This window comes from Periplaneta americana, chromosome 12 (genome assembly GCF_040183065.1).
Source record: "Periplaneta americana isolate PAMFEO1 chromosome 12, P.americana_PAMFEO1_priV1, whole genome shotgun sequence".
Classification (NCBI taxonomy): Eukaryota; Metazoa; Arthropoda; class Insecta; order Blattodea; family Blattidae; genus Periplaneta; species Periplaneta americana.
Window position 1 is genome coordinate 54,216,356 of NC_091128.1, and position 23,835 is coordinate 54,240,190.

The window sequence follows — 23,835 nt, forward strand, 5'->3', positions numbered from 1 at the left end:
AGTGTGCTGAGAGACTCTCTAACTTCTCCAATGTGAAGAAGCCCCATCCTGTCAAAAGATTATACTAGACTCGGAAGATACACGAATTAATGCAGCAAGTCAAGTCTTACTTCAATAAAATATGAAGTAAACCTTTTGAGTTTGTATTGCATTTGGTGTAGTTTCAATTCCCGAACTTTCCTACTTCATGCTTTAGGCTATAATATGTTAAAATATGGAAGGTTTGAACAGGACATGGTGAATAACAATGAGATAAAAGAAATTAGAAATATGCAATACTCATATTGAATATCAAACCTAACAATATAGTGTAATGTTAATGTACAAAGAGGGAATGGGGTGCAAGGGGCAGTGACGTGTCTATTATAGCCTCTCATACCCAAATCATCCCAACCTCGCCTGTCCTTGGTGCATCTTATTCCAACCAACAAGGTTTTGGGAACTGAGTTATGGCAGTATAATTGCTATATCTGATTTGGAGGAAATTCCAAGCCAAAGTGAGTCCAGAAGATTTAAAGTAGCAACCCTATTACTGGGCCCGTAACACATTTAGGAGACATCTCAAAGAAACAAGCCGGATGGACGTAACATTCACTTGTGTCATTTCTGCGCGAAGTACTTGTCACTAATATATCCCCTCACCAAACTCTACCTAATCTTGTCACTGACAGTGGGCCTACTTTTCACTAATGTATCCCCTCATCAGTGCATCTAATTGATACTAATATAGTTCATCAAACTCTACCTTACCTTGTAACAAACAGTGGCGCTATCTCTCAATAATATTAAGAATGATGGAGGAGAGAGAAAAAAAAAACAAATTTATGCTGGCAACAATGCCACAGGTAAACATCATGTCCATATGTTGGCAACATCATGTACTAAGTTGTAACTAGCTCTCATCGTAATGACATGGTTGAAAGCTGCTGTACCTAATTCTCCTCTTTAGCAAATTCGTCTAGAAATTTAAATCACTCTTTTATTTTCCAGCTATTGGAATAAGAGAAGTCATTTGAAGTCAAGTGGAAGTTACAGTACTTTTGCAACTTTTATAGAAACAAATTCACCAATACTATTTTAGTAAATTAACGACAACAAAATACGTTGTAATCAGTAAGGACATACTACAAGTATTGTACACAAGTATTTTTCGCACAAATTTTTGCAAAAAATTAAACAAGCCAATTTGAAATCACTATACATGCATAATGAAACAAAAATATGACGCTAATGGATGAAACTTAGGACACGACGTAGTTACACATACTATGAAGAAAAGATAATGCATTTTTTCTAAGTTCAAACAAGTTAAAAGTAAAGTTTCATATGTGAAGCAGGAAAATTACAACATAGATAGAATATTTTTTCATGTGGGGACTCTTCAGATAATAAAATCATTCATAAAACAGGTAACATCTACATACATGTACTTATTTTAAGGGATTACAAATTTCCATTTCTATATTGTTCAAACTAAAGTAATACCTATTTTAATCAGAATATGTACTGTGCCGTTTTAGTTTCGGCACACTATCTTCCTTTCTTTCTTTCCTTTTTTCTTCTTTATTCTTGTTATATTCTTTTTTATTATTAGTTACCCTTACCTTTCATAGGTGGCTTCCTTCTCCTCCATTTTTAGTCTTTCTTTCTCCTATAGATAGCTTGTTTTATTTCCGCCATTCTTGATCTCCTTTTTCTCACGTATAAGGAGCAAATTTAAGTTATCACGTGACAGGGGCTTTGATTTTCATTGGCTATTTTGGCTTTATTTTTTCTTTAGTGTCGGTTTTCTGGGGGAGAATTTCGACACGGTTTAGTTTGGGGGAGACTCTCGTGGAGTAAGGTTGGACGACAGCTGTGGAGAGCTGTGGGTTGGTGTAACGGCTATCCGTGATGGGATCACGGATAACCCAGTTCGAGAGGGATGTGGACTGCTGTAGTCTCGAATTGAACGGAGTTTGTGACTTACTACAGGCAGAAATGTAGCCGAGCTGCGGTGAAGTATGCTGTGTGATTATGGAGGCGTGAGTGTTGAAGAGAGACCATTGTTGAGTTGGTTTCGAGACTACCAGGAATCATAACAGGTTTTTATAAGTCAGTAAAGTTTAGTTTGTCGTGATTAGTAGAAAGATTCTGATTTCATATGGAGTATGAGATTAGTTATGAATAAGTTGGCATTCGTCAAGGGTTTTACATTGGTTGTGTTTGGTTGTGTATTAGTGCTTTCGGCCATATCAGACAAGTTGGGACTTGTCTAACAAGCTACTTATAATTACAACCTGTGAGTACAGATGGCGTTACTAGTTTGTGTAATGGTGAATGCCAGTTCAGTGAACTTTAGTGGCAAGCCAGTGTCAATGCGTGGGTGAATTATCAGTGATTGTATTTTTACTGGAGACCTTGGTTCATTTCCATTTTTCTAAAGTGTTATTAATAAATGTTAACAGAGAGAGTTAATGATTTATATGGAGTGTTTTCTTTGTACCACCTCACCAAAGAGACAGTCGACCCTATCATACCTTTCGACGGCAGGGTAATACTTAATTGTTTAAGTATTGTTTACTTATCATTTTTACCAACTATACAAAGTAAATAGAGGCCGACCGTTGCAGTACGATGTATAGACAATGCAGATACAAAAGAACATACATTTTTTATCTCCTTGGAAGCTGTGTTGTTGAGGTAGTCCTGTGCATTGGTCACCTCCAGCAAGATGAGATTGATGCTTTCATTGAGAGATGAGTGGTTGAACTTCAGAGTCTCCTCTAGAGCCTTTGTTTTCTTATCCAAGGTGCGCACCTGAGCCTCCATATGTCTGACTACTTCAAACTGGAGGGCATCCAGAATGTCTGCTTGTTTCATTAAGGTTTTCTTAATCTGTTCCAAGAAAACAAACAAATGAAATCACATGATGAAAGCACAATAAACGATTCCGATCAATAATTCGTTTAGTTACTGTGAACAAGAGAGGGAAACACATATATAGAAAGCTTAATATAATTAAAATAGTTGGCTTGAAAACACAAGCTGGTATCTCCAGTACCTACATAAAACAAAGAATCTCTTATGGATGTGAAGTGTCACATGGGGAAGCTGGAGACAGTAAAATATTCGTAATGCCATAAGGCCCTCTGTTGAGACAATGCAAATACAACTTCATGTATAGCGTCTGATATTATTTACAAAACAGGCAACTAGTGTCAAATTCGAAAAAAAAAAAATCTGCCAAATATTCACCCACTCAAACAACTTCATCCACATCTGAACGCCTATAAACAGTCTTTTAAATTCAGAACTAGTTACTCACACACAGACAAAGAAGTTTTGAATTTAAAAGAAAGTACAATAAATCCAATCCCACCTTGGTCCTGGCTGTACCCAGCGTGGAGACTGAACTTCTTGGCAAATTAATAAAACAAGATTACAAAGAAGAGCTGAAAAAGTTGCTTTAGAAGTTATAAATTCAAGATTTCAGAATCACCTTCGTATTTATACAGGTGGCTCTCTGAACGCAAATAACCATCAGTCTGGTTCTAGTACAGTGGCATACACAGAATTTCGTCAAGGAGGGGGATATTATGAAAACAGTTTACAATTTACATTATCGGTATTTATTTTAAATTTTGTGTATTATTACTATTACTACTATTATTATTATTGTTATTATTATGTTACAGTATATTTATTAATATTATACTGTGTTCTAATAGAACATACTTTTTTTTTTAATAAGAAGGACACTGTATTCCATATAACATTCAAGAAAATTATAATTATTACTATTATTCCATGTTTGAAGATAATATAAACATGCTGAAGATTACGAGCGTTTCAGTATGGCCCTCTTCATGCCCTTCTTTATAATTTCATACACGAATCTTCTTCTTCTTTCTTCTTGTTTTTTATATTACAAAGTTTACATTACATACAGAAAAGGGATACACAAAATTGACACAAAAGTTATTACATACAATTTTAGAAATTGTTTATAATTTATGTAGGTTTTGCCTCTGTTCAAAAGTTTTTCTTTTTCTATTTGCACGTAACTTTTTTATATGTGTCTATGGACACATTCTCGGAAGAACACAATACAAAACTCACAGTATGTGCAAGCATCCACATGCAAGAGGAATGCTGAGAGCGATGGGCTAAAAGGAAATCTGGCAGGATAAGAATTTATGGTTTGAACCAAGTGTATCTTGTAATCGCTATAGGTTGCAGGTAATGTGTGAATTGCCACCAAATTGTTTGGACTCTGGTGCATTCGCTAAGTTTATGTACAAGAGTTTCAGTTTGTTCACAGTGAAGACACTTTTCATTTTGAGATAAGATGAATTCTAAACAGCCGAACTGAGAGTTTAATGCGTGAGCTATCTGACATAAAAGTTTGTATAATTTGACTTAATGTGATAAAGATACTTAAATACCGGATGAAAAGTGTTATCTGAAAGGCTATCATTATAATTAAATATTACAGACCAATAAGCAAGTTAATCTGTTTGTGGTACTCACGTCATAAGATGCACTGGTTATCTCTTTGGCAGTATTCCTAAGTTGGCCAGCTAATGTCTCCAGATCTATGTTCACAATGGATTTGTTGAGCTGCATATATAACAACAGAAATGGTCTAATTAATTTATGTACCCTTAAATCTCTCTTGAAATATTCATAAATTTATCATAATTCTATAATTGTGTTAGAATGAGAAGAACAACTTTCTTTAGAGTATGTACAGTTTTCAATTTTCTAAGGACAGAAGAGATAGAAATGAAATGCATGATCAATAACATAACCAGCTATTCCTTCTAAAAATTTTTATGCAGTTTTTTTGGATAACATGCATTGTGTTTAAATACTGTACATAGAAAAGAAATTTTGCTTCTTACAATTTCTGATTAATAGTGTAACTCAGAATTATATAGTAATGCAACAATTTTCAATTACTGTAACAGCAGACCAACACAAGAAATTGAAGTCGTTCTTGTGTTTGTAGATTTCAATGGCCTCTTGATGTAATCTGGGATAGAAGTAGCTGGGATGTTGTGGGCAATCCACATATCTATAGCGTTTCAGAATAAGAAGGCATATGGCCTAAGCCAATACAGTGCTCGCTGCTTAACAGCGTTGACACATGTTGCATAAGACGTGAAAGACAATCAGCAGATACGTGGGACAAGGACAGAAAATATTCGCTACATCACCGCGAGTGAATTGAGTCAACATGTTTATGTTGAAATACTCTTACCAAAGTCATTTTATTCCAATTTTCATTATTTAGTTGCTTCAAAACTTAGAAGATCTTAGAGTCACTAACATGCGAAATAAAATGCTAGATATTAGAAATGTAGTGTAATGAGAGAGAAACAGTGAATTAATTAAAAAAACTGAAAGCTGTATTGCACTATTTGGTATGTGGATATTCTCGCCTGAAAAACTGTAAGCAAGAAAGTTCATTCAAATATCCAAACTTCCTTGTAGAGCAATCATGAATTTATTATTCTTCATTTCTCCAGAGGAAACATGAGATACAGTAAGCCTATTTTTGAAAGGGTAGACTATGTATCATACAACTTAAGCATTCCTTTAAATATGTAATTTAGTACTCATATTGAAAATAATGCGAAATAAGTAGGATGCATAAACAGTACCATGTTATTTATTAATTTAATAATTATTATTTACAAAACTTTGCAACACAAACACCAATGAACATTATTTTAAATTAAATTAATTGTGGGGCAACAAAAACTAAGCATTTTTTAATATGAAATATGTTGTTTTTGTTGTTTAGTCAATGTCTGAAGATAAGTTTGAATCTCATAAGTGACACCAATAAGGCATCACTCATGAGACAACTAAGCCAATTAAGTATGTATCACAATAGAAATCAAGTTCAAAATTTTAAAATAGTAGATAACTGTATATAATCTACTTACCACCTCAGCAAACATAGTGAAATTGATGCGTGTGATGTTGGAATGTGCCAGCCTTTGCAGTTCAAATTTAGCATCTTCAGTCAGGATGGTTACATTGCCTCCGAAGTCTATCCTGGTTTTAAGCTGATTGATGACGTTATCAATTCCATACCTGCTCTTGTAGTCACTCACTTCACTGATGTTCACAAGATTTGCAACATGTAAAACCTCGTATATGCTTCCATTTGCGTGGCAAGATCTGAAAGCAAATAATTCATTATATCCACCAGAAACATATATTCGGGTGTGCTAGTTGTATAATTACCATTACATGATCGTACAATCTAATATATAAAAGTTAATGTGGTATGTATGTATGTATGTATGTATGTATGTATGTTCTCTACATGCTTTGACTGATATTTGCCAAAGTTTGCACGTTTAGCCTTCATAATCAGGATAAAATTAGAGGCTGCATTAAAATTAGGCAAATGGACGGTTAATGATTTAAAACAATAAAAAATAAAAATAAATATGATCACGCAAGCATATATAACATTGATCTGAATGAAGAGGGGGAGAGCAACGGTGAATAGTTCAATGGTTGAGTTATTTGGACTTTTTCCATTGCTAATTTCCAAAAACTGTAGCATAACGTTTCGAAGAGTGGATCTCTCTTCATCGTCAGGTGAAAACCTACTGTAGGGATCTTTACAAACAGCTAGCCTGTCTGATTGATCAACAACCATCATGTCAGTGCGAAATATAAAGATGGAACACACGATGTCATAAGCTGCTGTAACATGAAATATAGAGAATGAAAAGAAGAAGAATAAAAATAAATAATAATAAAAATAAAATAAATAATAAAAAAATGTATAATATTAAAATGGCCTATTCTACAGTCAAGAAACTTTATATTCAGTAACATTAAATGTGGTAAAGAGGGCAAATGGATCAACATCTTTTATAAAAGGCACATTATTTTGAGGAAAATACATTTTCTGTAAAAATATTTCTCGAAATACAGTTTTCTTATTTCAAATGCACTCTGTATTATATTCTTAATGAACTTACCTGATTATTGATGAGACATTGATCTCCACATCTGACTGGAAGAATTTATCCAACCTGACCATTTTATCAATTAGTGTCAGCAGCTGATTATTATTGGGATTCTGGAGTGGTTCACAAATGGCTCTCTCAGCAATAATACCAAGTAGAAAGTGAACCAGTGTGATCATCATAAGCACAGCAGAGAACAGGAATATCACCCAGACACCCCTGTAGGACACAAGGTAGTCACAGTGTTTATGCACAAATAATTTGTGTATTACTGATTAATTCGTAGAAAGAATATATACTATTTCTACTCTGGCAACATCAATTACTTACTTACTTACAAATGGCTTTTAAGGAACCCGAAGGTTCATTGCCGCTCTCACATAAGCCCGCCATTGGACCCTATCCTGTGCAAGATTAATCCAGTCTCTATCATCATACCCCACTTCCCTCAAATCCATTTTAATATTATCCTCCCATCTACGTCTCGGCCTCCCTAAAGGTCTTTTTCCCTCCGGTCTCCCAACTAACACTCTATATGTATTTCTGGATTCGCCCATATGTGCTACATGCCCTGCCCATCTCAAACGTCTGGATTTTAAGTTCCTAATTATGTCAGGTGAAGAATACAATGCGTGCAGTTCTGTGTTGTGTAACTTTCTCCATTCTCCTGTAACTTCATCCCACTTAGCCCCAAATATTTTCCTAAGCACCTTATTCTCAAACACCCTTAACCTATGTTCCTCTCTCAGAGTGAGAGTCCAAGTTTCACAACCATAAAGAACAACCGGTAATATAACTGTTTTATAAATTCTAACTTTCAGATTTTTTGACAGCAGACTGGATGATAAGAGCTTCTCAACCGAATAACAACACGCATTTCCCATATTTATTCTGCGTTTAATTTCCTCCCGAGTGTCATTTATATTTGTTACTGTTGCTCCAAGATATATGAATTTTTCCACTTCTTCGAAGGATAAATCTCCAATTTTTATATTTCCATTTCGTACAATATTCTGGTCACGAGACATAATCATATACTTTATCTTTTCGGGATTTACTTCCAAACCGATAGCTTTACTTGCTTCAAGTAAAATTTCCGCGTTTTCCCTAATCGTTTGCGTATTTTCTCCTAACATATTCACGTCATCTGCATAGACAAGAAGCTGATGTAACACATTCAATTCCAAACCCTGCCTGTTATCCTGAACTTTCCTAATGGCATATTCTAGAACGAAGTTAAAAAGTAAAGGTGATAGTGCATCTCCCTGCTATATAAACAAAAAGGCAGAACAATGATGTTTCGGTAAATTTCACAATTCATTTTTAAGTTTACAGTACATTGCATAGCATGTACACTAAAACTTATACAAGATGGAACGTGAATAAGATGGAAACTTATGTAATGTGAACAAATTCTCTAGTCCTGACAGATACAAGAGGCATTTTAGTGTTATCTATTTTGCATATTGCGGAATCTACTCAACACGAAAATGGAAAGCAGTATTTCATGACATTATGAAAAACTACAGTGTGTTCCTATGCAGACCGCTCCCAGGTAATTATGTTCTGTTGGCTTAATGATGGTAGTGCTAAGTGCATGTTCCGAGAAAAGCTATGGGGTAAAGGTGGAGTGGGACCGATCTGCATAGGGAAGCATGTATGAACAGACATGTCCATATGCTGGAGTATGACCACTTGCTGCCTACCAACACATTTTGTTAGGTAGAAGTAGGAGTGGGACCAGTCTGCATAGGAAATCTCTGTATTTAATAACTCATAAAAAATTTGTGTATTGTATTTTTGTACTGGTACATCAAATTTTTTACCATTTGCTCTGACAACTAATGCCAGTCAGTGAGTATATGTTCTGACAAGAAAGCAAACAAGGTGGGTGGTAAGAATAAACATGAGTATATAGTATATATTGGACTTTTTTTTAGTAAATACTCTTGTTAGTAAGAATAAAAACATTTGAGTACGGTACCTACTTAATTTTGATTACATACTCATAACATGGAAGCATAGTAGAATATACTCAAGCATCCATCTTGTACAGAATATATACTCATGCTTGATAAGAATAAAAGCTAGTATATTCTGATATTTATAAGTTCGTTCTCATGTTATTCTGAGTATGGTTTGTAGCAGGCTCAATTCTGAGTATTTGTTGATTTGTGTTCAGTTTAAAGTTAAATTAAAAAAAAAAAATGACAATTTATAAACGATGTAGTGCCTCATGAAAAAAATATAGAAAAAAACGTGAACTTCAGAAGCCTTTAACGCTTCACAAAAGTGAATGTGAAATTGGTTAAACACATATTTCTTATTCATAAAAATATAACCTATAAAAATATAAATGGCTGTCAAATTATAAGGTTAGATTGTATTCTTATATATAATTAACAAATTACAGTTTGTTTTGTAAAATTTTATTGCAAAATGCAATTACTTGTAACTTTAAAATTATATAAATAACTGCTCCATAATAAAAAACACAATCAGCATAACTGGAATTCTAGAAAAGGATTGTAATCTCAATCCAACATCCCGTAATGATGATTTCCCAGTGCTATTTTCTTGTTTCCTCTTTTATTAATGTCACTTATCTGATTCATTCTCTCTTTCATGTTCATTTATTTATTTACTTGCTTACTTACTTATTTATTTTATTTATATATTTATTTTATTTATTTATCTATTTATTTATTTTATTTATTTAATTAATTTAATTTCTTATCTTATTTATTTAATTTATTTATTTAATTAATTATTTATTTATTTCAATATTAAATTATTTATTTATTTAATATATTTACTTATGTAATATATTTGTTTATTTAATGTAATATATTTATTCTATTTATTTATTTACTTATTTATTTAATTTATTTACCTAATTATTTATTTGATATATTTATTTATTTTATTTATTTAATTAATTTATTTATTTATCCATTTTCAAAATTTACAAAAAGCAAAACACAAACCACTGCAGCATGCTGATAGCATGTGGAAGTCTATAAAAAAAGCTGAGATCACAATGCAATGTGGTCAAAGAGGATAGGTAACACGAGTATATACTAATTTTTAAACGATCAAGAAGGCAGTAGAGATTAGTATATATTCGCGTTAGGTAGAATGTCTTTATTCTTACGAAAATGAGTATGTTCTAGTAGTTACGAGTATGTAAAGGTAAAAGGTAAAGGTATCCCCGTAACATGCCATGAAGGCACTTGGGGGGCATGGAGGTAGAGCCCCATGCTTTCCATGACCTCGGCACTAGAATGAGGTGGTGTGGTCGGCACCACGCTCTGACCGCCTTTTACCCCCGGGAAGGACCCGGTACTCAATTTTATAGGAGGCTGAGTGAACCTCGGGGCCGTTCTGAAAGTTTGGCAACGAGAAAAAATCCCGACACCACCTGGGATCGAACCCCGGACCTTCCAGTCCGTAGCCAGCTGCTCTACCAACTGAGCTACCCGGCCGCCAGTTACGAGTATGTAATCACAGGAATTGCTCATACTCATAAATATAAACCTTGAGAAAGTACTTAAGCTTTATTCTTACTACCCAATGTCTCTCTATTGCCTCGAAAGAAGGGGAATTAGAGAAACTGGCAATGAAATTCCTTCTGACAATGATGTTGGCCATGACTCTAATGTAGGAGTTAGAGTTGCGTCAGTAGTATCCTTAAGCTACACATGCCCTCTGAATGGTGCTACTAAATGAGTAACAGCACAGGCAAAATGCACTCCAATAATCTTAAAACAACCGTTGAGAGAGAGAGAGAGAGAGAGAGAGAGAGAGACGCGTAGGTAAACAACAAATTCCAGTCTTACTATGCATTATTGTCAGGGCGGAATCTCATTGTGTTAATGTCTAACTCTTGAAGGGACAGAGAGAAAGAGAGGGAGAAATTAAAATTTCCAATTCGTGTAAAAAGTTATTGGCCCAAACTCTTACACCCCACCAGAACATTTTAAGGTGTGTAAATATCTGGTGTAGTGAAATGTTGTGTGTTATGAACTAATTCAGTTATTTAAACTACCACACTGTACTTACAGGATAAGAAATCGTGCACCAGTTGCCCTGCTGCAGCAGTCATCACCATATCCATCTGGTCTCTTACCACAGAAGCCATAGAATAAGCCCAATGTAGCGCACAGTAGTATGAGTAACATAACAGAACTTACTGATAGCCCAGCATAATATCTGCAATAATCACGTACAAATACATAATATGTATTAATATTTAATATGTCATAATTCAATGCCAAATGTCTAATGCAGGGATGGACGATCTTTGAGGATTCAAAATCTAACTTAAATTATCATTCCCTATTGCGATCTACCATGCAATGGATATAATAATAATAATAATAATAATAATAATAATAATAATAATAATAATAATAATAATAATAATAATAATCCGTGGCACTACAGCTCATGAGGGGTTCAGACCGACCAGCCAGCTGCTGGCCTCACGCCCACATGCCGAAGCAGAGGTGGACGATCATCCAACTAGAATGGAGTTATCGTGTGGTTAGAACGATGATCCCCCCCACCTGTTATATCTGGCTTTCACAATCGGATTTTGCTACATATCATAGCTCCCCAAGTGCATCACGATGCTGGGTGGGCACCAGTCCTATACACTGGCCAAAATTTCATGAGAAAATTTCTTCCCCCATGAGGACTCGAACCAGTGCGCATTCTGTCCTAGGCAGGATGCCTTAGACCACAACGTCATGGCGTGGAACATATAATGGGTGTAAGCAAATTTAAATAGGAATAAGCTTGTATTACGGATATTTTGTTAGTCTTATGGTTCTGTGACAAATACAGAAAATTATATCTAAATAATTTTATAATTTTACTTACAACTTTTTCATTGACAGAATTTAATTCTTACAAGTGAAGGTTTTCAGTAGGGCATGATGGATTTGGCTGAAAGTGTTAATGTAGACTCATTTAAGCTTCCTAAAAACGATGGTGAAGGTATCTCTTTTCGGAATTGCATATTTGTGAAAGTACAGCAATTTTAAAAATCTGAATTGCACAACGTTTTTGCTGCATCTTGTTCATAGCCTAGTTGCAGAGAGCATTAGAGATGAGGAAACTACTTTCTTCCATCCCTGTTAGAAATCTAGAAGTGGAATATGTTCACATTTGTATTGAAGACGAAATTAATAATATTTAGGGTAAACTTACCTGTTATGTTTATACATGATAATGCGGGTTCACTAAGAATTGTTCAGGATACAGCATCTTTCCACAATACAGGTATCTTACAATAGCTGCTTCTTCGCACTCATTGACACAACACACTATTTCTCACAAGCAACAGTGTTTGAAAAGGAGTTTATTTTTCTTCCTGTACTGTATCCTCATTTTTTCCAAGTATATATTAACATGCCTTGTGGAAGAATGAGCAGACTTGACGATAAACAACTGAATGTAACTTTAATATAAAAACTCCATTGTGAAGGTTAGTATCCAAATGTTCCATAATACATTTATACCTCAAACAGACCTCTAGCTGTCGAAAGATTAGCTTGTACTGTCAGAAGAAATAGACTCCAAAGGGTCAACAAATCATTGGTTTTTGGCGGGATAATTTCAATCTGAACTGACTTACCAGGAAGAGCATTTTGGCCTTCATTAGAAAATATGTTACGTAAAAACTAAAATAAATTACTTCAAGAATGTACTTCAAACACTGTTGCATCTGGGAAATAGTGTCTGTTCTGTAGTTATATTTATTGAAAATTATATTTGAAAAGTTTATAACAAATAATTCAGGATAACAGTGTTATTATGGTGACTGGCCAGGTTCAAACCTGATCAGTATAAGATGCCTGTGCTGTGTCCTGAACATTTCTTGGTGAACCCGCATTATCATGTGTGAACATAACAGGTGAGTTATCCTAAATATTATCCATTTCGTCTTAAGTGTAAATGTGAACATATTCCAGTTCTAGATTTCTAACAGGGATGGAAGAAAGTTTCCTCACCTGTAGTGCTTTCTGCAAGTAGGTTATGAGTAGGGACCGGATTTTTATGTAATATCAAGGTGTGAAAATTGTACATATTTATGTAAGAAAAATAAGCTGAATATATACCAAAATATGTAAAATCATGAAAATATTTAATATCAATATATGGCAGGTATAGGATAGGTAAGATTCTCCAGTTTCATAGAGCACCCGACTTTTTTACCGCACACTTGACACATTACTATTTTTCCATCTGCAGTGAAAGCTTCATCCATTGCAATCCATGATTTTATTTTTGTCTTTAGGGCTGAAGATACAGGGGCCATTTTAGTTAGTTAAAAGCAGTAGATAAACTCACCTGTACTTTATACTGTAAGTACTAAAACTAGAGAACTGAGTGAAGTGAATGACAACAGTACAGCAAGCACTGTTTCGCTTTACTGGATTAGGAGAAAATACGAGGAGATATGGGACACACGCATTTTTAGCTGCTCCCTGTAAGAAACAAAGTAGCTAATAATACCTCATACTAAAGGCATTTACAAACTGTTGTTTGAAAAGTGACATTCCTGTCTCATTCAGAAGGGTAGAATTATTCCAGCCAAGGATCATACTTTTCTAATTGCTCAGAAAATCCCATTTTCGTATAGGTCTACTAAATTTAAAGTAAAGAGATCAAGCAATAATCTGAAAAACCATTTATTTTAATCTTTCAACATATTTCCAGTTTGTTCCTTTACTCCAGCTTCTTTTCAAAAGTCAGCTACTTTATTGCGGCTCATGTCAGACTTCACATGGGTTTTCCGAGGGTGGGTAAAGTTGCAAATTGCATGGGAACGGCTTGTTAGACGTGTGCAAAACAATTACAGTTCGAGACAAATCATGTCATCCTCGTCCAACTCCACTGCATGAAGGAAACGCTACTTTCTGAGAGATTTACAATACAAGGTAGTTGTATGAGAAAGGTTGCCTTTTGTTCACTCATATTTACAGTATGTGGTGAGTGCCTCTATTGCTTCCTGGAATTAAGGACGATATATTTCGTCCCGAAATACCTGTGTATTTCAAATAGTAAACTTCCCCAGCAGAAGTTTTTTTCTTCCTTTTAGAGAAGTAGAAATGAATAAAACCCATAAATATGTAGATAATACCAAGCCATAATATGTAATGTGGGGTAAATATGTAAAAATATGTAGTATCAAATTTTAATATATTAATATATTAATAGTAATCACAAGATTCGCAAAGATTTGTTATTTATATATGGTTAGGTTGAAAGGAATATAATATGTAATTACATAAAAATCCAGTCCCTAGTTATGAGCAAGCTGCATGCAAGAATGCCATGCAATTCAGATTTTTAAAATTGCTGTATTTTCACAAATATGCAATTCTGAAACGAGAGACCTTCACTAACGTTTTCAGGAACCTTAAATCAGTGTACATTAACACTTTCAGCCAAATCCATCATCCCCTACCTAAACCCTCCCTTGTTACATGTTGATACATGAAACTGCATGTCCTCATCCCAGTTTAATATAATATTCGGGTACATATTCACTGAGGCACAGTGGGAGATATGTTTCTAAATGAGCATCAGTCATGCAGCTCCTGTACTTCGGCTTTATTACTTTCATCAACTTATAGTTAATAACATCACTAAATCTGTAACACTTTACCCTTTCTATTGCATCTCTAAAGTTTGGTTAACTTCGCACTGTTTGATGCATATTGTATTTTGATAAATTTAATAATAATAAAGAAAAGTAAATCTCAAAAATTGTAATTTTTCCTGCAAAGTGCAATGCACCCACTGGTTTCACTTACCATCCAAAGTACTCCATCAGTAGTGACACAAAGATGCTTTCACAATGGCAAATTTATTTTCTAGGCAAATTCCGTAAATATATTAAAAATATCTTGACCCCGGGTTGTTTCTTAGTTAGGAAGGATGGTTAGGAATTCCTCTTTTGACATAATGTCCAGGTATACCAATCGTGTAAATACATTTAGTTGAGCTGCATTAACTATATCTGTTGCTTCGGAATATATAATTTATTTCTTTCACGTGTTAAAACTAAGTTACCTTGTTGACTAGTTTCAGTCTGTTCTAGGCTATCCTCAAAAGCGACTGGTTTTGGTTTTCATGCCTTCTGATTATGCTTCCTGTGGGGGTGTGTTTGTGTAGTGTAATGTGGAGTCAAAAAGTGTGTGTGTTCTGAAATTGAGTTGTGTGTTGAGTATTTCATGGGGATGTGTTTTTGTGTGTTTAGTTTCTGGTCTTTTGGTTGAATATGTAGAATTCCATGTCTGTAGTCATGTTGCTGTAGGTTGGTTAGAATTTGTGATGTGTTCTGCGTATGTGGAATTGTTTTGTGATTTTGTTGTGGTGCGAAAACCAGGACCATACCCTGTTCTAAGGATAGCTTACAACAGGCTAAAACTAGTCAAGAAGGTAACCTAGTTTTAACATGTGAAAGAAATAAATGATATATTCCGAAGTGATATAGTGTTCTATCTTGATTGAAGAATGCTGTATCCCCTACGAGGTTATTTGGCTTCAATGGGATTGGTGATAGCGAGATGATATTTGGCGAGATGAGGCCGAGGATTCCCCATAGATTACCTGACATATGCCTTACGTTTGGGGAAAACCTTGGTAAAAACCCAACCAGGTAATCAACCCAAGTGGGAATCGAACCCCCACCTGAGCGTAATTCTGGATTGGTAGGCAAGCGCCTTAACTGACCGAGCTATGCCAGTGGCAGTGATATAGTGTTAAAAGTTGTGTAATCAAGATGTATATATCTGTTGATTCGTCAAAATGTAAAAGAGAGAGAGAAAAACAGTTTTTGTCCAATTATTGTTCTATATTATCATTCACTGCTTCAACATGTTGTGTGACAGTATTAATTTGAAGAAAGTAAACAACAAAGGTTATAAGTGCACAGAACAAAACTTTTCTCCATCTGAATCATCTACAAGCTTTTGCTGTTGCCTAATTTAATTTTTGTCAGTTCACTGTTAGCAGGATAATCATTTTGGTACGACCTATGCACACTCGAAAAAATGTCTTTCTACATTTTTTTTAATGATAACTGAAGCTTGACACATTACACACAAATATTTGTCACAGAACATTGTGAAGAAATAAGCTTCCTCCCAATCAGTGCGGATATGATGACACAATTTTTGTTTCTTAGCTTCACTCATTTATAATATCTAAAGAAAGAGTAATACCTAACTTATATCTGCCTCAATAAGTAAACTAATTTTTATGCAAAAATAAGTAATGTTGACAGATCAGCCTATCTTTAGAAAAAAAAATTATAGTTTATTTAATGATGCTCAGAACTGCTGAGGTTATATCAGTGTCGTCAGTGTGCCAGAATTTTGTTCCGCAGGAGTTCTTTTACATGCCAGTAAATCTACTGACATGATCCTGTTGCATTTAAACACACTTAAATGCCATCGACCTCAGCCAGGATCGAACCTGCAACCTCGAGCATAGAAGGCCAGCAGTAATTTTACCTGAGTATTTTTATTCGTTGATAAAAATTAGTCCACACCTGTAGAGTAACGGTCAGCACATCTGGCAGCGAAACCAGGTGGACCGAATACGAATCCCGGTCAGGGCAAGTTACCTGGTTGAGGTTTTTTCCGGGGTTTTCCCTCAATCCAATACGAGCAAATGCTGAGTAACTTTCGGTGCTGGACCCCGGACTCATTTCACCGGCATTATCACCTTAATTTCATTCAGATGCTAAATGACCTAGATGTTGATACAGCGTCGTAAAATAACCCTACAAAAAATATATAAATTGATAAAAATTATTTGCTGCAAATTTACGAAACAGGAGTACCTGTTATATTTCCCCTCATAAGGTCGCCATGTTAAACTTTTTTATAATTCTTAAGAATCCATCACCCTTCGTAACCAAACCAGAAAATGTTGAATCTAACAGCATGCATGGTAACCACTTAGTCACACTGAAACTTTAAAAAAATTGTAGAAAATGTTATGAGGCACTTCTAGTGTGAAAGAATAGGAGATATTTTAATAAATAAAAAAACACAATCACTAAGGAGAAATTCTTTTCAGAAATACTTCATACACAGAAATGCTTCGTACCTGTAGTATCCATACTCTGTGATCAGCTTTTCGCCCATGTCTACAGCCCTGAATGAGTGATTCATTACTGCAGCATTCACATTTCTAAGAATCTTGTTCATCTTTCTTGATTGGTTTTCAATAGCATCACCTGTTGATAAAAGAAAGCAAATTAGTTCCTATATCTGGGACAATGATTCTCAACCGGGGATCATGGTTTTCTGGGAGTCCACAGAGCAATTAACAAGGTATCAACCGAAAAGGTGAAACAATATTAGTTACCCTTTAATTATCACAACTTATATATAATTTATTTCAAGAAATAGTCTGCCCAGGCATCCTGGGTTGCCAAAAACACAGAATAACACACATATAAGAATAGTAATGATTACAGTAAGATAGATGAGCCAAATTTAAATGTGAACTAGGAGCTTAAGTTTAAGAAATAATAAATTTGTACATATATTTGTAACAATCACACACTAACGAATAGAAAAGGGGGGGGGGGGGGTATTATGATATTCCGTATAAATGATTTTTCAGAATTGCCACAGACCCTATAATGGTTGAAGTAATTATTTTTGGAATGATGTCATGGATTCCAAATGTTTTGATAGTGTTTACAGTTGATCGTGGGATGGTGCCCCTTGCTCCGATCATTAAACCATGTACTTCCCAGGTGCCTTCCATCTGATATTTTTCTCGAAAATACGGAATAGTAGGCTCATAAATTTGTTGTTTTTCTTTGTTGACCTCGGATGGTTGGGTCTGGCTCATCTCAAATCTAACAGTTGGGTCCAGTATAAACCTTGGATTACGAGTAATTTGGTTTGCGAGTGCTTTGCAAAACGAGCGAACAATGAAGAAACATTTTTGTTTGATAAACAAGCGATGTCTTGCAATATGAGCAGCACGATTTGTACGTAACAACCGACAAGCTGATGGATCTGCATTGCGAGCAACAGCAAGAGGCAATGGAGGGGATCTCGTCTGAGGAGGAAGAGGAGAAAAGAGTGAACGAATTCCTCGCTTCAAATAAGATTAAAGAGGTGTGTGAAAAGTGGGAAGCAGTACAAGATTTTGTTCAAATTCACCACTCTGATAACGTTGTAGCAGTGTGTGTGATAAATGCAATGTCACATTACAGATTATGTACATATTACTGTGGAGTCCCAGCCACCAAGTCACTCAACTGAGTGCGATCATTGCATAATGGCAATTGACTTAATATAAAATGTCAATGTTGGAGTCAGGCCACAAAGGGAAAAACACTGGAGGAACAGGGTTCGATCCAGTGCTGTAAATTGAACTTTGGCATAGCTAAATGGTGAGAGCGCTTGGTACGTAGAACCAAGGACCCGGGTTCGATTCCCGGTGCCAGAGCGAATTTTTCTCCTCTAATATTATTACCATAACAGATGTATTCTGTAGGACCAAAATAATAATAATAATAATAATAATAATAATAATAATAATAATAATAATAATAATAATAATCTATACTAATAATAAATCTGTAGCCGAAATTTTTCTGGTAATTTTCGATTTTCAAAAAATAATTGGTCCTAACATATATAATTAACCACCCTGAAACCGAAAATCGCTTTTTTGAAATTTTTGTTTGTATGTCTGTCTGTCTGTATGTTTGTTACCTTTTCACGCGATAATGGCTGAACCGATTTCGATGAAAATTGGAATATAAATTAAGTTCGTTGTAACTTAGATTTTAGGCTATATGGCATTCAAAATACATTATTTAAAAGGGGGGTTATAAGGGGATCTGAATTAAATAAATCGAAATATCTCGCTTACTATTGATTTTTGTGAAAAATGTTACGAAACAAACGTTTCTTTAAAAATAATTTGCGATAAGTTTCATTCCTTGAAAAATTTTGATAGGACTGATATTTAATGAGATAAATGAGTTTTAAAATTAAAATAACTGCCATCTAAGGCCGTGTAATGAATTAAAAAACAAATAACTTCGTCTATAAGGGGCCTTGGACAGCAACAATCGAAAGCTATGAAAGATAGCTTACAGAGAATTTTTCTGTGTTTGTATGAAGTAATATCGGAAGCTAAATTAATCGATTTGTATAATTAATTATTATTTCACCATTGGAAAGTGTAGTTTCTCTAGATGGACATAATCCTATAATGTTATTACAGTAACTTCTGATATAATATAATATAATATAATATAATATAATATAATATAATATAATATAATATAATATGTAATATAATTTAAGTTATTTGAAGGGTTCAGAACCATAGTGAGCCAAGCGCCATTTAATGAATACGTAGAAAACAAGGGTTAAAATTAAGTTATTACCATAATTCAATGGAAACATATAACAAGTAAAATAAAATATACACATTAAATCTAAATGATGTCAATCTTCATTAAACTATGGTTGCATGTAATAAAAATTAAGAAACATGTTAAAGAAATTGTCATTGCACGAAATGAGTGTCTCTGGGCCAAAATGATCGCATCTTAATTATTTGGATGCAATTTAAATTAAGTAACATATTAAACGATTTATCCTTCTATCAATCACGAATTTTCCCTGGATCAAATGTCCTATTTTAATTATGTAATTACTTTATATTTATTTCTAACGGGTGCAGCGGAGCGCACAGGTACGGCTAGTAATAATAATAAATTATAATCTTTATGTACATTCGTTTTATTTCAGTTTTGCATTTCGCTGACAATAATTGAGCATTTATGGGTCTACTGATTTTTTTTTTAATTTAAAGTATGTAGGCCTATGTATGTATCAATGTATGTATGTGTCATAATAACCCTGAACGGATTATCTATATATTCTGGAATTTTTCTCATCCACAACAAGAGCCGTTTTCCTCCCTGCATATCTGAATCCTTTTATTCCACAACAATACAGTGTCAGTCTTGAACCAGCTGTAAGCCTGTAAACGTATTCTCAGAGGTTTATCTGTGCATTGCTTGGTAGGAAAATACACCTGCAAGCGATAAGATTTTTATAAGAGTTTATAACATTTATTTGTCTAGATTTCTGTCTAAAATCTCAAGGTTTGTAGTGAGCAAGATCCAGAATAACAAGAAGAACTAAATGGACACGAGGGCATTTAAGATGCAGGCTTATGAAGCAATCCTCATTCTGTTATTTGTATTTCTGATTCTGCTTGTGATTTCTCGTTATATTTGTACTTTTCTGTTTTTGTTCCATATATTCCTTGCCTAGATTTGCATAATACATACACATTTATATCCAAATGTTTCGCATTACTTACTATTATATGTGACACACTAGTCCACCAAAAAGAATAAGAAGAGATTACGACATGTTACATAGTTCAAATAAAATGTATGTGATTCCCTCTCTAATTATTACTGATTTATTAAAAATAATTATTTTATTAAAATATTACTTGTTTAGAATTTATTAACACTTTGTAATGAACTTAATAAAGGAAATACACTTATTAAGGGAACGCACAGGTGAAATTACTAAATCTTACAGTTTTCATTTTTTTTCTCAAAGACCAAGGACACCAGAATAAAATTATGTGATACGTTTCCTTATTAAGATGAAATAAAAGGCAGGAATTTTTTTCAACGTGATTTTCTTTAATTTTCGACGTGTGGAACCATTTATATATTTATTTTATCTTAATAAGGAAACATGTCACATAATTTTATTCTAGTGTCCTTGGTCTTTGAGAAAAAAAATGAAAACTATAAGATTTAGTAATTTCACCTATGCATTCCCTTAAACTTAATATTTCAACGATACATAAAAAAATAAACATGTTACTTTAATTATTACGGCAGTTTTGCCTGATTATTATTCTGTGGAACAAAATTCGATGTGCGACTAAATACATAACTCTGAGTGCACGACTAATTTAGGGTTAAACGAAATTAAATAAATTCATTATAATTGTATAATCACAGCAGAACTCCCTTTTAAAGAATCTCCGAGGGATTACTTTTTCTTTTTCCTTAAATTGTGATTTTCTTTAAAATGGGGTGTAGAGTTTTAGAAAAAAGTTTTGTCACACAGATACTTTACAAGACCCAGAAAAGAGGTACTGTGCATGATCAACGGAACAAAACTAATTTTATTACCTCAACTAGTCATTCTCTTGTGAATCACGTCACTTGTCCTCTGAACATGCGCACTGCCTCCTTTGTGGAACTTACAACAAAGTATCTGTACGACAAAAAAAGCTTTGTTCTAACAATAAGACTGTACACAAAATGTGAAGAAAGGGCAAAAACCAACATGTATGTTGTATACCAAACATTATAATTATTTAATTAGGCTTCCTTACTTACTTACTTACAAATAGCTTTTAAGGAACCCGCAGGTTCATTGCCGCCCTCACATAAGGCTGCCATCGGTCCCTATCCTGTGCAAGATTAATCCAGTCTCTATCATCATATCCCATCTCCCTCCAATTAATTTTAATATTATCCTCTCATCTACGTCTCGGCCTCCCCAAAGGTCTTTTTCCCTCCAGTCTCCCAACTAACACTCTATATGCATTTCTGGATTCGCCCATATGAGCTACATGCCTGCACATCTCAAACGCATGGATTTAATGTTCGTAATTAGGTCAGGTGAAAAAACCAATGCATGCAGTTCTGCATTGAGTAACTTTCTCCATTCTCCTGTAACTTCATCCCTCTCAGCCCCCAATATTTTCCTAAGAACCTTATTCTCAAACACCCTTAACCTCTGTTCCTCTCTCAAAGTGAGAGTCCAAGTTTCACAACCATACAGAACAACCGGTAATATAACTGTTTTATAAATTCTAACAAAATTTTTTGACAGCAGACTAGATGACAAAAGCTTCTCAACTGAATAATAACAGGCATTTCCCATATTTATTCTGCATTTAATTTCCTCCTGAGTGTCATTTATATTTGTTACTGTTGGTCCAAGATATTTGAATTTTTCAACCTCTTTATTTAATTAGGCTTATAATTATTATTTACAATACATTTCATTATAATATTTTCCAACTCTTCAAATGGTGAGGCACCAATGTTTTTCCATTTGGTTGAATCCGAACTACACTGAAATTGGCAATGAAAATTTCTTCTTCGATGATTTTCTGCCATATTATGTTATAGTGTTATTTGAGGATTAGTCTCTACATCCCTTATTTTTCACTTCTGTTCAACAGTTAATTTCTTCCATTTAACTGTCATTGTAGCGATGCATGAACAGCATAAACTAACAAAAAAACTCGGAAACAGGATAAACACAACTCGCGAGAACAAAGCAGGCAAAGCAACCACCTGTTAAAGCAATGCAAAGCAAGATCATAAAGAACTATAAAGAATAATGCCTCTACATTACTATTGATTGAGATACACTATTGAACATGTTGGTACTATTGATTATTGAAAGTAGAGTCGATATTCTGGACTTCATTATCACAAAATACACTTCAAAAGTATTCCTTAAAAGTAGGATTTTCCTTAAAATAGGATTTTCCTTAAAAGTGGGAATTAATTACATTATTCTTATGGTAATTTGGCTGGACACAACGGATTATTTCTAAAAAAAACGGGAATGTTAAAATGGGGTTTTACTGTAAATAACATGCTTATGATCACACTAATAACCCTTCTAGTGCATAAAAATATCTGTGCGCGCACGCACACACCACCCTCCCCACACACACTCACAACAAAACTTCCTTTTACTTTCAGTCCATTAATCCGGCAATTACAAGTATGTCTTACTTACCTGCGCGTTGCATGTTCTTTGAGATCTTTGGTATCAGGTCCTTGACAGCATTCTGAATTTCTTGCTGAATTTTGTCAAACTCTTCCAAACCATTGTTCACCTTGTCCTTTATTCTACCACTCACAATCAGATCTGTTACACTCAGTAGGCTGTCTTCAATTTGTGGCAGCTACAACATATTATTAGAGAAAATAATATGTATTACTGTAATATAAATGAACCTTACAAAATATTTAAAAACTATACATATAAATAAAAGTTGCCAATACGTACGTTAATATAATATGATGGTGTTTTGATCAAAGCCTTATGGCATCTTATCACCAGTTCTTTAATCTACTGGATAGAGAAAGAAACTGTAGACTTACTCTTAAAATATGTGTCTCTGGGTTAAAAAGAAACACTTTTACAATACGAAATTCGGTAGTAGAATAATTTGGTTCGTGAAAGTAATTTCCATTTCAAACTGAAAAATATGTTATTGTTTTCAAATTAGTAGGCCTTATGCTGTGGAAAAATTTATTTCAGAAACATGCAACAATCTGTAAATAAATAAGTATAATTTATATTACTTACAGTTAAGTAACTTGATATACATGAATTGAATTGAATTTAATGGAGGGGGGCACTATGGCCCAGTACTGCTACCTGTTCAGATTTATTGCTCTGACCCTCTGGTGATAAATTCCCATACCCACACCGGATGACCATACTAAGGTTCTCTGTGTACCCAGGTTTCGAGCAGGCAACCCCATTCGTCCCTAGGTCAGCACTCTCATGCGTCGCCAGCCGGCATTCGGGGAATGATAACGAAATGGAGAAATTGTGACGGAATGATGTAAATGCCTAATCTGGGGAAAAACAGGAGAACCCCGGGAAAAACCCCAACTGCGACCCTGTCTGCCACAAGTGTCACTATGGATTTATTCAATGAAAAAAACCCAGACCTAACCGGGAATCGAACCCTGGCCGCCTGCATGACAGTCTGAAGG

General features: G+C 34.4%; 1 protein-coding gene across 8 annotated transcripts in view; it reads right to left on the reverse strand.

Annotated features, from left to right (window-relative positions):
• promL (prominin-like) overlaps nt 1-23,835 on the reverse strand; it is a 407,308-nt gene that overhangs the window by 63,507 nt on the left and 319,966 nt on the right. For all 8 annotated transcript variants that reach the window (XM_069841337.1, XM_069841339.1, XM_069841342.1 and 5 more), the window contains 7 exons: nt 22,844-23,012; nt 17,112-17,241; nt 11,043-11,192; nt 6,993-7,199; nt 5,937-6,174; nt 4,513-4,602; nt 2,650-2,877 (listed from right to left, as the gene is read on the reverse strand). In XM_069841337.1, coding sequence (XP_069697438.1) covers nt 2,650-2,877; nt 4,513-4,602; nt 5,937-6,174; nt 6,993-7,199; nt 11,043-11,192; nt 17,112-17,241; nt 22,844-23,012 — 1,212 coding nt within the window. The remainder of the gene's footprint in view (nt 1-2,649; nt 2,878-4,512; nt 4,603-5,936; nt 6,175-6,992; nt 7,200-11,042; nt 11,193-17,111; nt 17,242-22,843; nt 23,013-23,835) is intronic.